Here is a 16,771-nt window from a genome sequence, read left to right as displayed (position 1 = left end):
TGGCATCAAATTCATTCTCTGTTTGTTCTTGACATTGTTTTACCCATGACATGTTTACAATGCCCTGAACTTCAGACTAAGGTGCTAAGGTCTCCATGAGGCAGCAAATTTTCACATTTTCTCTTTAGGGTCTTTCCCCCAAGCTTCTGGGTTCTTCAGGACTTTCAAGCCTCTAATGACTACCCTTTTGGTAAGCCTGCAACCTACTAAAGCTGATGGCATAAAGGATATCATGCCTGAGTTCATCTCAGAAGGCTATAGGTTTGAATCCTGCCTGGGTCATGTCTTTACATTTTGCTCTAAACCAAGGCAGCACAGACTCCCTCGGCAAGCAAAATGATGCAGCTGCTTGCTGAGAGGAGAAAAAAAAAAGTCAAGGTGTCTGACCCTGATGTGATTCGAACACACAGCCTTCTGATCTGGAGTCAGACGCGCTACCATTGCGCCACAAGGTCAGCTGGCTTGAAGGAACAGCTGCCAGCCAACCAGACCCAAGAAGTGGTGGAAGAAAGAGGCGGGGGGGGGCATGAAGCTGTGTGCAGCAGGTAGATATAACCAAGTGCAAGGTGTGTATGTGTTCCTCTAGCTTTGTGGTGCAACTGAATGTGTGTTGTCCTTTTTTTGTTTTTTGCATGTCTGTTTTTGTATTTAAAAGTGTGTATTGTCCTTCTCAGAGACACAAAGAAAGCCTGCAGTCAGGCATTCTAAAGGTGAGGGTTTGAGTTCTACCAGAGATGCTTTCATGCCTCCTGCCCTGAGAGGGGGCTTAGTGTATTGGAAGGGCTCTTGCAGAGTTGACCTAGTCCTACAAGACCAGTGGAAGCCCACCCCACACACATACATTTCCAGGTAGGGCTTGGGGCTCTGCAGTCAGCTTCAGCAACAGCGTGGAAGGGACACAGTTGGTTACAGAGCTTCTTTTTCAGCTGAAGCAGTAAGACCATTTAGGTTTTTTTCGGGACTGCAAATCCCATGCATTCCCTTTGCCCCTATTTTGTTATCTACACAAATGACAGCCAGTGGGACTGAAAGACTGGGCGGTGGGGGGGGGGTCACTGCTGCTTCCAAACTCACCTGGATAGAGAGCTAAGGGCAAGCAACTTCCAGCCTCAGCCCACCCTCTAAAACATTGACATAATTGTGACCTGGACACGTGAAATCTGGCACATAGCTAGAGTTGCCAATCACCAGGTGAGTCCCGGAGAACTCCCAGAAATACAACTGATCTCCAGACAACAGAGAGCAGTTCCCCTGGAGGAAATGGCTCTTTGGGAGGGTGGACTATTTAATGCCAGGTATTGGAGATACAAACTTTATAGAAGACACAGGCAAAGCCAACTAATATTATTTTTTACTTAAATACAAACATCCTTAAAACAATAACACTCTTACAGTATTTTCTTTTATTTAACAGTCTTTGATAATTGAAACCTCGGGACTGAAGGTGGCTAACTCAACCGGTGAGCCCGCAGCAGACTTGCCAACCCAGATTGGGACAGGGGGGTGGCTGCCTCACAGGCCAGAAAGAACCCTCAAGGGGCCAGATCCGATCCCCGGGCCTTATGTTTGACACCCCTGATCTAGAGCCTGTCCTTTGACGCCACCATTTCCTCTGGGAGAACTGGGAGTGGACATATTCATGGAGGAGAGGAATATTCATGGCTATTAGTTAGAATGGATACTAGTCGTGCTGCATATGTACCTATTCTCTCTAGTATCAGAGGAGCATGCCTATTATTTCGGGTGCGGTGGAACACAGGCAGGATGGTGCTGCTGCACTCTTCTTGTTAGTGGCTTCCAAGAGGCACCTGGTTGGCCACTGTGTGAGCAGACTACTGGACTTGATGGGCCTTGGTCTGATCCAGCAGGGCCTTTCTTATGTTCTTATGTGCTGTCTGGAGATCTCCAGGCCCTATCTGGAGACTGGCAACACTAAGGCACCAAAGATTCTCAACAATAATCAGGAACTGGGCTAGTTCTGATTTATTTGAGGAGATACAATTCAATACAAACTTCTCTTGTATCAGGCCATCTGTGAACCTGGCAACTTACAGAGCTGTACAAAGTGGCATGTCCAGGTCCAGAAAATGGCAAAAAACCTCCAGGATCTCAGGCCAATCTGGCCATGAAGAAAATTGCTTCCTGACCCCACAGTGGTGATCAGCTTTACCCTGGGCAAGTTAGATAGGGCCATGAGAGCCGAGCACTGATGCAAACCTTCCTGCCCTCCCTCTCATGATCTGCCCAAGTTCACAGAATCAGCACTGCTCTGGCTGGTTTACACATGCTGGAGAATGAGGGGGCAGGACCATAAGGTGATAGAATCAGGTTTCCCTCCCTTTGCACTGCAGAGTGGGTTATACTTGGAATGTTCTCCTCCATTAAAATCTCCCTGACAGAGGAAAACTAGAACTGCAAGCAAAGAAAAATTGTGTAGACCACCGCCAATGCTAGGTTTCTATTTGTCAGTGAGTTTGTTTCTGCAAAGGAACCTCCCAAGCTGGAATCTAGCACTTGCCCTCTGAGTGGAGAAAGTGCATTCTGCCACCTCCCCGTTCTTCCACTTCTTTCTCTTACATGTGTAAACAAAGCTGGAGGCATGCGAAAGAGACAGTAGGAGGGAACTGGAGCGTGGAGCTTGTGTGCATTTCTTGTCTCTTCCCAGGCAGCAGCCCAAGGATCAGGGGCAGACTGGAGAGATCTTGGTGCCTGTAGAAGAAAACCCCAATTCTGTCTGCTCCAAGGTAAGAAACAATTCACAGCTCTTGGAGCATTCCCAAACCATCCACTTAGAAGTATGACTGCCTCAGCAAGAGGCCACTGGAAGGAAAAGCAGCTCTTGCTGGCCTACTGGGGAAGGAATGTGGCTCATTGGTAGAGCATCTGCTCAACATACAGAAGGTCATAAGAACAAAAGAAAAGACCAAGGTCCATCAGGTACAGCAGTCTGTTCACACAGTGGCCAACCAGGTGCCTCAAGGAAGCCCACAAGCAAGATGAGTGCAGCACCTAAAATGTTCCTCAGCACCTAAAATAATAGGTCATGGGCCTGTTCAGTGAAAAAGTAATGTTGAGTTAATATTGCAAATAATTTACAAGATAACAAAGATAAATCTAGATGTAGATCCTCTGATATTTTGACTAACATAGAAAAAATATTTCCCCATGAATCTTTTAGGAATGATATGATTGTCATACTAAGGATTTTATATGCTAAATCCTGGAGATCAGAAAGACAAAAGAAGACCAAGAAGATAAAATGCACGCTTCTTTCAGTTCATAGATTCATTCTGCGAGAACTAAGAAACACAGACAATCCTGAAATAGCTTTAATGGAACAAACAACAAAAATTTAACAGAAAATTGTGGCTGTCAAATTCTCCATCCAAAGAGAACAGTTCACAGATTCTCCAAACCCTTTCACCAAATAGTAAAGATGTAGTACATGTGTGACTCCACTTCCTGAAAGCAAAGGTTTGATCTGAAAAAGGGTTGATGAATTCCTGACATCAAAGACTGAAGCTGTGATGAATGGCCAGGGTTTTATGGGGGGGGGGGCTTTCACATTTCTGTATGCACATTTAAAATAAGATAAATCATCTAGGGCCTCAACTCTTCTAAGCCAACTGACTTCAATAGACTTAGAAGGTATAACTCTGTTTAGGATTGCACTATTAATATCTGATTTCATAGGAGGGCAGCCTTGCCATTTTAAATGTTACACAACACCTAGCTTTTGTTATTTTTTACTTCTTTTGCAATTGTTATAATTATTAAGCCATCTGCAAATAACATTATGAGGAGGCCAGGTAAAAGTGTTAGATGTTGGCTGAGCATTTTCAGGGATCTTCCCAGGTGGATTCTCTGGTGTTTAACGAAATAGTAAGTGGTTAGTAGAGGTTAGCATCAAACTAGAACCAGAGAGACTCAGGTTAAAATTCCTGCTTGTCATGAAACTTACAGTGATCGTTGGTCACTCTCAGCCCAACTTACCTTACAGGATTGTTGTGAGGATAAAATGGAGGAGGGGAAGGCCATGTAAACCACCCTGATCTCCTTGGGGGAAAAGTAGGATAAAAAATGCACTGCAAGATTTGAGTGCTCATAGAATTTATATATTAGATTTATATCCCACCCTCTAACTCAGTCACCTCAGCAGTATAATAATATACAGTAAAAACATTCAATTTCAAACAGTATTAATTTAAAACCAGCAATATCATTTATAATCAAAACAGATGCCCCTCAAAATTTGGCACACAAGATCTGGCCAACTCAAAAGGGGCAGCCAGGCTCCCCCACTTGAGTGGAAGAAAACAGAGGTAGAAAAATGTCTTCTGTAACAAATAATTTATGCAGTGAATTCTTCACTGTTCATCAACGGTTGAAGCACAAGCTCTTATGACAAAGTTACACATTTTCTGGTGTCTTCACTATGTGCATTTTCTGATGGGCAGTAAAGTGAGCACTCCACCTGAAGCTCTTTCCACATTCCAAGCATTTATACAGTTTCTCTCCCATATGGATTTTCTGATGCGAGGTAAAGGCTCTGTTCCACCTGAAGCGCTTTCCACAATCCAAGCAATGGAATGGCTTCTCCCCTGTGTGGATTCTTTGATGGGAATTAAGATCTGTAGTATGGTGGAAGCTTTTCCCACACTTTAAGCATTTATATGGTTTCTCCCCAGTGTGAGTTCTTTGATGTGAAGTAAGGGCTGTGCTGTACCTGAAGCGCTTTCCACATTCTGAACAATGATACGGTTTCTCTTCTGTGTGGATTCTCTCATGGGATCTGAGGTGTGTGGTATTACTGAAACTCTTTCCACATTCCAGGCATTTATATGGCTTGTCGCCTGAATGAATTCTCTTATGTATAGTCAGATGTGAGCTCTGGTTGAAGTTCTTTCCACACTCTGAACATTTATATGGTTTCTCACCTGTATGGATTCTTTGATGCGACTGAAGGCTTGCATTATCACGGAAACTCTTTCCACACTCCTGGCATTTATATGGTTTCTCCCCTTTGTGGATTCTTTTATGTCTACTCAGATTTGCACTATAAGCAAAGCTCTTCCCACACTCCAAACAGTTGTACTGTTTTTCCCCAGCATGTGTTCTTTGATGGAAAGTCAACTTTGTGCTCTCACTGAAGCTTTTCCCACACTCAGAGCATTTATATGGGTTCTCTCCTGTGTGAATTATTTGATGGGAGCTAAGGCTTGTGCTATCGCTAAAGCTTTTTCCACACTCCAAGCACTGATAAGGTTTCTCTCCTGTGTGAATTCTTTGGTGCTTAGAAAGGCTTGCATTATAAGCAAAGTTTTTTCCACACTCCAGACAGTGAAATGGTTTTTCACCTGTGTGGATTCTCTGATGGGAGCTAAGGCTGGTGCTATCACTGAAGCTTTTTCCACACTCCATGCATTTGTACGGTTTCTCGCCCCTGTGGATTCTTTGATGTGTAGTAAGGGTGGTGCGCCGGCTGAAGCTCTTTCCACATTCCAAACATGTATAGGGCTTCTCTCCTGTGTGGATTCTTTGATGCAAAGTAAGACTTTTGCTATCACTGAAGCTCTTATCACATTCTGGACATTTATATTGTTTCTCTACACTGTGGATTTTGCAATGTGCATTCAGGTTTGATTTAGAACTAAATGTTTTCCCACACATGGGGCACTCATTCTTTCTCTCTCCCTTATGGTTGTCCTGTTGGGCTGAGGTCCCATCTGCTTGGACATCATCACTGTGGCCAACAATGGATTTAATATTCCAGTTTTGGGCTTGGCTTTCCTCCTGCCCCCTTGATTCCTCTCGATTCTCAAGTGCCTCTTCCTCTCCTTCTTTCTTGATTCTTTCCAATGAAACTCCACGAGGTACTCTGCAGTCTTCACTGGTTTGTCCATCAGCTGATGGAATAAACAAATTCAGATTACACGTGCAGTTGAAAAAAGGAGCCTCTGAATTAACAGTTGTGAAGAATTAAAACAAATATGTTTCCTCAACCTATTTGATTTTGGTACTTTATTTGTCATAGGAGAGAGACTGCTTTGGTAACCCCAGAGAATAATCTTCATCTGCAGAACTGAAAAGGTGCCGCAGGCCTCTAAAGGTTTCCCCATTCCAACTTGCAGCATATAGACCCAACCCAGATATTATATGGAGACAGATCATAGCACTTGCACAGTCCCACAAACCCTTAAGGTGATCAGAGACCCCATGAAGGCTGCCACGCTTCTATCATTCTGCAAACTGTGTAAAATAGAATTGCTCAGGTGGGCACTTTTATCAGGGTATGTTTTTATTCTTATATAATTCCATTTTCTGCATTGTTTAACACAGCACAGCCAAACCTGTGGATAATTAAATACAGAAACTGGAGCCATGAAATCCTCTACAAACCTGAAATTGATGGTAATTGGCTGATTTTGCAACCTAGACATCTTTTGGGAAAGGCTGTGGCTCAGTTGTAGAGCATCTGCTTGTCGTGCAGGTCCCAGGCTCAATCCCCAGCATCTCCAGCTAAAGGATCAGGTAACTGGTGATTTGAAAGACCTCTACCTTAGACCCTAGAGAGCTGCTGCCAGTCTGAGTAGGCAATACTGACCTTGATGGATCAATGATCCGATTCAGGATAAGGCAGCTTCATGTGTACCCAAATAGGATTTTGTCCTTTGAAACATTGCAGCAGTCAGACCAAGGTCAGGCCTCTACCACATATCCAAGCCATGTGATTCAGTGATGCATTTCCACAGTGGATTCCTCATAAGGGGAAATAACCCCATAAACCAATCCTGCCCTCAGCATTTCCCAAATACATTCCTCTACTTCATTTGTATCCTGTTGTTCTACCCAAAGGGGACTGATCCCAAAGCCACTGATCTCATTCTTCTCTCCTCCATTTGATCCTCGCAACAACCCTGTGAGGTAGGTTAGGCTGGGAGTACACGACTGGTCCAAGGTCACCCAGCAAGCTTCTGCAGCAGAGTGGGGATTCAAACCTGGGTTCCCCAGATCCTAGTCTGACACTATAACCACTATACCACACGGGCTATCAAAAGGGCAATGAGGAAGCCTTACCCAGAGAGGCCACATTCCCACAATCCTCCAGCTTGACTTCCCTGCGCAGAGCTGTGTGGACAGGATTCAGCAAAGACGATTCTTCCTCGTTGAAATACAGAGCTTCCTCCTTGAAGACCACTGGGCACTGAAATGAGAAAGTCTTTCCTCAGACACACTCCTCAGAGAACCCTAAAGCCCCACTTGGCTTGGGACTGGGGTATCTGAAGGATACCCATAATCTTCTCCCATAATCCTAAATTATTATTTTAAAATTTACCTTTATGTTTATGTAATATATTTTATGTATTTTTATTAATATTGTACGCTGCCTTGAGCTCTGTAAGGCAGAAAGGCAGCTAATAAATATTTTAAATAAAATAAGGAAACTTTACAGTAAGAGTTGTTCAACAGTGGAATCGGCTGCCCGGGGAGGTGCTGAGCTCCCCCACCCTGGCAGTCTTTAAGCAGCAGCTGGAAAAACACTTGTCAGGGATGCTCTAGGCTGATCCTGCATTGACCAGCAGGATTGGACTAGATGGCCTCTATGGCCTCTTCCAACTCTATGATTCTATCTAAACGCAGCCATAAAGTTGCTTCTACCAAAGATGTTGTCCATGCCTGCCCTTTTGTAAGGTTAGGAAGTAACAGCCCCGCCTCTGACTTCTGACAAGGCATTCAGGTGACCCCATGAAGCAAATAAAAGAAATGTCCTGATTGATACAGAATACTACAACCAGGATGCTGATTGGAGTGGGCCGTACAGATAATACCACCCCAGTCTTGGTCCATCTACACTGGCTCCCAATTTGTTTCTGGGCACAATTCAAAGCACTCATCTTGATTTTCAAAGCCCTGCATGGTGTGGAACTAACATACCTAAAGGAACATCTAATCCCTGATGAACCTGCCCAACCACTAAGCCCTACTTTGGGAACCCCCGCCTTCTGAGATTAAGTAGGTGGCAACCTAGGAGAGGGCCTTCAAGTTCTCCATCATGGCGTCAAAGCTCTGGAACTTTCTCCTCAGGGAGATTCATCTGTCCCCTTCTTTTGCAGTCTTCCACCAGTAGATGAAGACTTTTGTTTTGTTTTGTTTGGCATTCTCCTAATGATCCCTCCTTGCCAACCGACGTTTTTATGTTTTCCATGTATTTTAACTGTGTTTCGTGTTAACTGTTTTAAAATTATTTTAATGTGGGTTTGTGAGGGGGGTTGATTTTAATAGTTTTAACATGTGATTTTATCATGTATATTTTAAATTGTTAGCCGCCTTGGTTGCCCTGCTGACAATATAAAACTGCATCCCAGTCTTCACTTCGGGTGAGAAGAACTGCAGATTTCATGGCTGTGCAAGAGGGCAGTTTGGGCATTGTTCAGTATCGGAATCCAAAGACAGAGTTTCTTTTAAGACCTCAAATAAAGGAGGAGACAAGATGTTCCTGGCCAACATGTGGTCCCCTTACCTGAGCAGGTTGCATAGTAGCTGTTGCCACTCTGCTTGCAAGAAAAGATGATCTGGAATGTGACTCCAACGTTATTTCATTGCCTGCAAGGGAGAAAAGGGTAAGAGGAAGATTTTATTCTCCAGACGACAGTATGTTGTACCAGTCTCCTACATAACCCTATTTGGTTCAAGATGCTAGTTCTTATTGAGAAACTCTGCTGCAGAGTTATTTCAACCTTTCCAGATCTGGAAGTCACCTTTAACACCACACAGCAACAAGGAATCCATTCCATGGTGAGCACGTGGCAGGAAGTCACAAGCCCTCGCAGTTATGGGACAGGAAGAGGAGCCAGAGACTCTGAAGCCTGCCTGAACTAAAAAGGAATCCTCTCCACCACTGAGTGGCCTCATTTTATCCTCCCGTTGCTACTCTCAGTTTGCATGCAAAGAGAAGCAGGAGCTGTGACAGTCTGATCCATACCCTGAAAACCACTGCTCTTATGACATGGACTGCATACTTGTAATTTCCCTTCTCTTCTTCCTTCTTCCCATCTATACACTCTGATCTCATGCCTATCCGGTCACCTCCCTCCTGGGAACATCACTCCACAAGTTGCTACTGGAGGGGGTCATGGCTCAGTGGTAAAACACCTGCTTGATATGCAGGGTCCCAGGTTCAATCCCCGGCATCTCCAGTTAAAGGAACCAGGCAAGCAGGTGATGTGAAAGACCACTACCCGAGACCCTGGAGAGGTACTGCCGGTCTAAGTAGACAATACTGACTTCGATGGACCAAGAGTCTGATTCAGTATAAGGCAGCTTCATGTGTTCATGATCAGTTTGGCATGCAGAAGTTCTCAGGTTCAATCCCCAGCATCTCCAGTATCAAGTAGTAGGTAATGCGAAAGACCTCCTCCTGAGACCCTGGAGAGCTTCTGCCAATCAGAGTAGATAATACTGTCCTTGATCGACCAATGGTCTGATTCAGTATAAGGCAACTTCAGGTGACCTTTCCTGGCTGACAAAAGATCCACACCTCCCTTCTGCCTTTTCAGCCTCAAGTCAAGATTCCACCTGTGTTTTTATTGAACCCAGTTCACAAGGCTAAAATGTCTTGGTACGCATTGTGTTCAACCAGGTCTTTGGGCAAAGTTTTGCTATTTTGGTAAGGCAGAGTTAAAGGCTTCACTCTGAGAGGCACATTGGAGATTACAAAAAGCAGCCTACAAATTTCAGGAAATGTAAAAGAGGGAGGTCAACAAACTATACAAAGATAACCCACAACTCTTTTAAATAGTGGAGTGCAGGCTATGCTCAAAAGGCGTAAAGGAGGGTTTACCTGGCCATACCAGAGACTGAGGTGGCAGAAACACCCAGCCTTCCACCATTCCTGCCACTAGAGTTGGCAGAAGGCTGGGCTGCTCGAAAGGACTATGTCCTTCCCGTCCCCCCGTGTCCCCCCCCCCCGCAAGTGAAATGGTCTGGTATGTGGCCATAGGCGACCTGATTGCGGTTAAACTTGCCATCTGGCAAGGTGAAACTCGCCCTGATTGTCCTCCCAGCTGCCATGCCCAGCATAGGTATCACACCAAAGGACAGCCTTACTTCGAAAATTAGTTCCCACAGGGAACATGAATGCCTAGAATGGCTGCTCAATGGCATCGTTCTCAACTGAGGTTCCTCCCCTTCCCAAATCATCAAGAGATTCAGGTATGACCATATAATGAAAAAAGGGGCTTGGCTATAGATGGTCTCCTCCAGTTTAAATTAATTAAAACTAATCTAACTCTAGTAAGTGGTTAGACAGGATCTACCAGTCTGCAAAGCCCTCTGTGGCCTGAGCCCCAGAAGCTGCCCAAAACTGAATCAGACCGTTGCCCCCCCCCCCAAGGTCAGCATTACACACTCAGAGTGGCGGAGGCTCACCAGGGTCTCAGGCTGAGGTCTCTCACATCACCCCCTCCTGCCCTTGAACAGGAGATGTTCGGGATAGAACCTGGGACCCTCTGCGTGCTAAGCAGATGTTCTCCAAGGCCTCAGGCAAAGGTATAGCACAGTACCTCCCTCCTTATCCCCTGAGCAGGAGCTGCCAAGGATTGAACCCTCTGCATACCAAGCAGATGCTCTTGGCTGCGTTGGAAGCACGTGCCACCTGCTTTTCCTTAGTGGAGGCTGTCTTGGGAAGCGTGGGAGCCCAGGGCGGGGGCATAATCAATTGCTGCTGGCTCTTCCCTTTTAGCAATTAATCATAACTCTTACTTTTCTATTTACTTATTTAGCAAGTGCTGTCGGTGTAACTCTCGCCCAGACTATTATAAGTAGGTGCCAATCACATTTTTCAGCCTACCCTAGCTCCAAGCTATGGCATAAATCTAGACATGCCAGGGATAGAGCCTGACATGAGAGGCAGATGTTCTCCCAGTGATTCACAGCTCCTCCCCAGCTATGTAATCCAAGAAAAAAAAAGGTAAAGGTCCCCTGTGCAAGCACTGAGTCATTCCTGACCCATGGGGTGACATCACATCCCGATGTTTCCAAGGCAGACTGTTTGTGGGGTGGTTTGCCAGTGCCTTCTCCAGTCATCTTCCCTTTACCCTTAGCAAGCTGGGTACTCATTTGACCGACCTCGGAAGGATGGAAGGCTGAGTCAACCTTGAACCCTCGGGATTGAACTCAGGTGGTGAGCAGAGCTTGGACAGCAGTCATCCCGTCATCTTCCCTTTACCCCCAGCAAGCTGGGTACTCATTTTACTGACCTCGGAAGGATGGAAGGCTGAGTCAACCTTGAGCCGGCTACCTGAGACCAACTTCTGTTGGGCTCGAACTCAGGTCCTGAGCAGAGCTTTTTACTACAGTACTGCAGCTTAACACTCTGCTCCACGGGGGTCCTATAATCCAAGAAAGGGGGGTGAAAAGGGGGGAGGAGAGGATGGGGAGAGGGCTCCCGGCTGGCGACAGGCAGGCAAACCACCTCCAAGCTAAATAGGAGAGAGGCTCCACCAGTGACCCACCGACCGCCACCCCTCTGTGTCCCAAAAATATAGAAAAGGGGAAGGGGCGATGCTGGCAGCTGTGGCTTCAGGCTGGCAAACTGCGGAGGAGAAAAAAGGGGAGGCTGGAAGGGCGAGGGGTGCAAATTTGCTGCTCCCCCAACAGCTGCCCTGCCCCTCTCGAAGGAGAAACCCCCCACCCGTTACCCCATGGGCCCCAGCCGCTGCAGATAGGAAGGGCCGGCGGAGAAAGGGCTGGCCACAGCTGGAAGACCTTCCCATAGGCTCTCTGGCGCTGCTGGTCCCCTCCACCGCTGCCGCCCCGGGCCTGACCGCACACGTGGCTGCCGTCCGCAGAGACCCCCAAGCCGAGCTCCGGGCTGGGAAACACCTGGAGGTTTTGGGGGCGGGGCTTGGGGTGGGACTTCATTGCCCTAGAGTCCAATGGCCACAGCCACCCGTTTCTCCAGGTGAACTGATCTCTATTGACTGGAGATCAGTTGTCACAGCAGGGAAGGACTGATGAAGAATTATTAAATAAGAATTTGAAATGGCCGTATCCTCAATCCTCATCAAGTCCTTGGCTTCTACAAGACTGCATGATATTTCTTCTCAAGGAACTTACTGTACTCGTTTAAGAGACATTTCTGAATCTTTTTGACTTTACTGTACATTTGTCACCTTATTTGTTTGTCATATCGTAGGTCATGTCTTTATATGTTCACTATGATGTGTTTGTGTATAACTAAATAGCTTATAAACATTTTTGCACTTTTGTTAACAAATTTTTCGCTCCTGTACTAATTTCCTAATCTCTTTGATACTAGTACAGTGGTGTCTGTAGATCAAATCAAGCCTGAACTGACTCTAGAAGCTAAAATGACTAAACTGAGGCTGTTGTATTTTGGTCATGTCATGAGACGACAAGAGTCACTGGAAAAGACAGTCATGCTAGGAAAAGTTGAGGGCAGCAGGAAAAGAGGAAGACCCAACAAGAGATGGATTGACTCAATAAAGGAAGCCACAGCCTTCAATTTGCAAGATCTGAACAAGGCTGTCAAATTGGTTCTCGTAGGTTATCTGGGCTGTGTAACCGTGGTCTTGGTATTTTCTTTCCTGACGTTTCGCCAGCAGCTGTGGCAGGCATCTTCAGAGGAGGAACACTGAAGGACTCTGAAGATGCCTGCCACAGCTGCTGGCGAAACGTCAGGAAAGAAAATACCAAGACCACGGTTACACAGCCCGGATAACCTACGAGAACCAATGAACTCTGACCGTGAAAGCCTTCGACAATAAGGCTGTCAAAGATAGGACATTTTGGAGGACTTTCATTCATAGGGTCACCATGAGTCGGAAGCGACTTGACGGCACTTAACACACACACACACACACACGGTGGTGTCTATTTTCTCCCCACTACCTGGAGTCTGGCAGCCCTAAGAATGACCCAGGCGGTGAGGCAGTGCCCCATATATGCCAGGCCAAGCCCCGCCCTCGGTAGGGAAAACTGGTTGGCCCAGTTAGGGAGAGCCTGGGCAGGGGGATGGTTGGGCAGGAAAAGTTCCCACCGCGGGATCCGGCTCAGCCGCACAAGCTCCCTCTGGCTGCCATTGAACCCCTGCTGCCGCCCAGGGCTGACATGCCTCGCCGCCATCTGGCCGATGTGAGTTGCCTCGCTGCCTCCCGAAGTCCTCCTCCAGCCCACCTCCTGGCACAGAGCCTGCAAACAGGGCTCTGGGTAAGTCCCCAACCCACGCCTCCGCCCCCTCCCTGAACAAGCATGCCCCCCCAGAGGCTAGAGACAGCACAGGGCGGGCCTCGTATATGTACAAAGTGCCATCAAGTCACAGCTGACTTATGGTGGCCGCCCCATAGCATTTTCATGGCAAGCGAATAAGCAGAGGTGGTTTGCCATCGCCTGCCTCTGCAGAGTTTTCCTTGGTGGTCTCCCTTCCAAGTATTTGGTGATAACTGCAGTGACCCTAGCTTTGCTAAGCTGGTTAGTACCTGTTATAATTGAGAATAGCTGTTTAGCACAGTCATTGCCAATCCCTGCCTGAGGTCCCTCCCCAAACCCTGCTCTCCCCAAGATCCACCCTCAGATCTCCAGGAATTTCCCAATCCAGGGCTGTCAACCCGACTTTCCAGACAAGGCAATGAAAAGTAGCAAATAAATTTCCTGGACAAGCATACCCACAGAGGTGAGAGACAGCACAGAGTGGGCCTTCTGTGTGTGGAAAGTGTTGTCAAGTCACAGCTGATTTATGGCAGCTCCATAGCATTTTCAAGGCAAATGAATAAGCAGAGGTTGGTTCGTCTTTGCTTGCCTCTGCAGAGTCTTCCTTGGTGGTCTCCCTTCCAAGTATCAACCCAGCTTAGACAAGATCGGGCTATACTATACCATTTCGCATCCAAGAGTGGGCCTTGTAGAGGAAGAAAGAAGGTGCAATACAGCAGCTGGAGCAGCTGTGGGAACCTCAAAGGGCAATTTGGGTGTCCCTCCCCAAATTCTCCCCCTCCTAAACCAGGAAAGATTAGCAGATTTATCACAGCATCACTTTTCATGGCTAGCATCCACACCTTCTGATGCAGAATAAATATTTGTTAGTTTTTAATGTGCCACTATACTCCATTTTCATTTTGCCTTTCTTTTGCTATGACAGATTAACATAGCTACCACCCTGGAAGTACTATTATTTGGTTATTTATAGTCGGCCTTTCTCTGCAAGACTCAAGGCAGATTACATAGCATCGCATAATCAACAGGATGGGACATCCAATGAATAGTACAATAGGGTCTGGACTACAGAAATCTGAAAAACAACAGAAATCTCCAAAGGGAGCTGAAACAAAGCATGAGATTTTACACATGATACCTTACGTGGTGTAGAAATTATCTAGTGGAGCATATTTACAGTGACAGGTAGCAATACTGTAGTCTAGGGGCCACGGTTCCCATCCATTTACCAATGCAACTTTCAAACCATTTCATTACAGCACAGTCCTATTTACCTATGCAAAAAGCCCTCCTGAATAATTCCATTTTGCAGTTTGCAAAAAGCTAGGAGACTGGGAGCTTCCCTAACCACACCAGGGAAGCCATTCTATAAATAACCCCCATTTCTGACTCCCCCATGATCTTTTCCCTCCCACCTTCCAAATTTTGCTCCTTTAACTCTTTCCTCCACTTCTTTGATTCATCAGCCACCAGCTTTCTCACCAGACTGATACTCCTTCCCAGCTGGGCAGAAAAGGAAATCTCTTTCCCAGATGACCATAGAGATATGGGGAAAGAGCCAGAGGGAAAAGACCAAGAGCTACACATGCACATCCAGCCCTGTATTCTGGTTCCCATTAGAAAAGCAACCACATTGCTGGCAAAATCCCAAGACAAAAGCTATTCAAAATAACACAAAAGCTTTTGAGTTCTCAAAAACTCGTCATCCGGCTGGATGTGAAGAAATCCAGTGGGCTCCAGTACATCTGGCACTCCGCAAACTATGCAAAGCAGAGTTGTTCAGGAAGGCTTTTCGAAAGGTAACAAGAATGAGGGTTGCCAACTCTGGTTTGGAAATTCCTAAAGATTTGGGGCGGTGCCTGGGGAAGGCAGCTTGAGGAGGGGAGGGAGCTCAGCAGGAATGTTACGGCATCTTGTCCATTCCTTCAAAGCTGCTGTTTCCTCCATGGACTCCCCCCACCCCAGTAATCTACAAGACGGTCATAGTTCCTGGAGAACTCCTGGTCCTACCTGGAATTGGGCAACCCTAATTATACAGTAACAGAATGGTTCAAAAATAGGGTTGCCAACCTCCAGGTGGTGGCTGAAGATCTCATGGGATTCCAGCAGATCTCCAGGTGATAGAGATCAGTTTACTTGGAGAAAATGGCCACTTTGGAAGTGGCATTATATGGCATTATACCTCTCTGAGGTCCCTCCACAAACCCCGCCCTCCTCAGGCTCCACCCCAGAAATCTCCAGCTATTTCCCAACCTGGAACTGGACACCCTGTAAAAGATGCTTGTACTTCTTTCTCTTACCTGTGCGAACAAAGCCAGAGACATGCAAAAGCGACAGAGGGACAGTGAGAGGGAACTGGAGCATAGAGCTGAGTTTTAACTAAGGCTCAGCTAGAAAACAAATGAGATCCAGCATGGTGGAGTGGTTAAGAACGGTGAACTCTACTCTGGAGAACCAGGTTTGATTCCCTGCTATGCCACATGAGCAGCGGACTCTAATCTGGAGAACTAGTTTCAATTCCCCACTCCTCCACATGAAGCCTGCTGGGTGATCTTGGGCCAGTCATTTATCACAGAACTCTCTCAGCTCACCTACCTCACAAGGTGTTTGTTGTGGGGAGAAGAAGGGAAGGTGATTGTAAGCTGCCTTGAGACTCCTCAAGATAGAGAAAAGCAGGGTATAAAAACTAACTCTTCTCCTTCATCCTCTGGGATAACTTAAAAATTATGGGTACCTGGTAAGTTTTCCCAGTGAAAGTATAGGGTAGGGGGGTGGCTTTATCAGCAAAAAAATACCAGGCGAGGAAATTCTGGAGGCTTCATTTGGAAAAGAATAAAAGGCATTTTGTATTAAGCACTGAAAAAATGAAAGTGGCGTTGAGCCCTGAGGAGGCAGAAATAAACAGGTGGATTTATACAGAAAACAAGCTGGAGGGGGAAAAACTCTTGCCCCTTTAAAGGTGGAAATGGGCAGCTAAAGCTTTTCAAAGCAAGAAGGTAAAGCACATCACCTTCTTGCTTTGAAAAACTTCACCTAGTGATGTGCTTCTCTTAAAGGGACAGGGCATTCCCCCCCGCCCTCCAGGTTGTGGGCAACCCTTAGTACAGCGCAACACTAAACACAGTTATGCCTTCCTGAGCCCATTGACTTCACTAGACTTAAAAGGTTATTAACTCTGCTCAGGATTGCTCTGTTGGCTGCTGATTGAAAGCAGCAAAAGAAAGACTCCAAGATCAGTCCTGTCCCATTGGAGACCATCGGGCACATCCACTTATGTGCATTTCTTGTCTCTTTCCAGGCAGCAGCACATGGATCAGGGGCAGACTGAGAGATCTTGGTGCCTGTGGAAGAAAGCCCCAATTCTGCCTGCTGCAAGATGAGAAACGATTCACTGCTCTTGGAGCATTTCCAAACCACCCACATAGTATGGCTGCCCCAGCAAGGATAGTCCCATTGGGAAATGGGACAGGAGGCCACAGGAAGGAAAACAGCCCTCTTTGGCCTACTGAGGGTTGTGTGTGTGGCTCATTGGTAGAGCATC

The 16,771-nt window shown here is 46.4% G+C and overlaps 1 protein-coding gene and 1 non-coding gene across 2 annotated transcripts; both read right to left on the bottom strand.

Moving 5' to 3' along the window:
* Nucleotides 1-383: 383 nt before the first annotated feature.
* On the bottom strand, nt 384-455 carry TRNAW-CCA (transfer RNA tryptophan (anticodon CCA)). The gene has a single exon. It is a non-coding gene; the product is annotated as a tRNA-Trp (tRNA).
* Nucleotides 456-4,410: 3,955 nt separating this feature from the next.
* Nucleotides 4,411-13,146, bottom strand: LOC130479056 (zinc finger protein 883-like). The gene is made up of 5 exons (XM_056851390.1): nt 12,913-13,146; nt 11,700-11,883; nt 11,514-11,593; nt 7,078-7,204; nt 4,411-5,906 (listed from the first exon to the last, which is right to left on the bottom strand). Exons 1-5 carry the CDS (start codon nt 13,144-13,146, stop codon nt 4,411-4,413), a joined length of 2,121 nt encoding a protein of 706 aa, XP_056707368.1.
* Between the last annotated feature and the right edge of the window lie 3,625 nt (nt 13,147-16,771).

Source organism: Euleptes europaea, chromosome 1 (assembly GCF_029931775.1).
Source record: "Euleptes europaea isolate rEulEur1 chromosome 1, rEulEur1.hap1, whole genome shotgun sequence".
Taxonomy (NCBI): domain Eukaryota; kingdom Metazoa; phylum Chordata; class Lepidosauria; order Squamata; family Sphaerodactylidae; genus Euleptes; species Euleptes europaea.
Note: the sequence above shows the minus strand (reverse complement) of the source record. Positions and strands in the feature narration are given on the sequence as shown.

Coding starts and splice junctions, on each gene's coding strand:
- LOC130479056 (XM_056851390.1), bottom strand. CDS start 13,146: ATGGCGGCGAGGCATGTCAGCCCTGGGCGGCAGCAGGGGTTCAATGGC. Junction 11,884..12,912: donor TTAGGGCTGCCAGACTCCAG/GTAGTGGGGAGA, acceptor CAAAACCTCCAG/GTGTTTCCCAGCCCGGAGCT. Junction 5,907..7,077: donor TGGGAATGTGGCCTCTCTGG/GTAAGGCTTCCT, acceptor TTATTCCATCAG/CTGATGGACAAACCAGTGAA.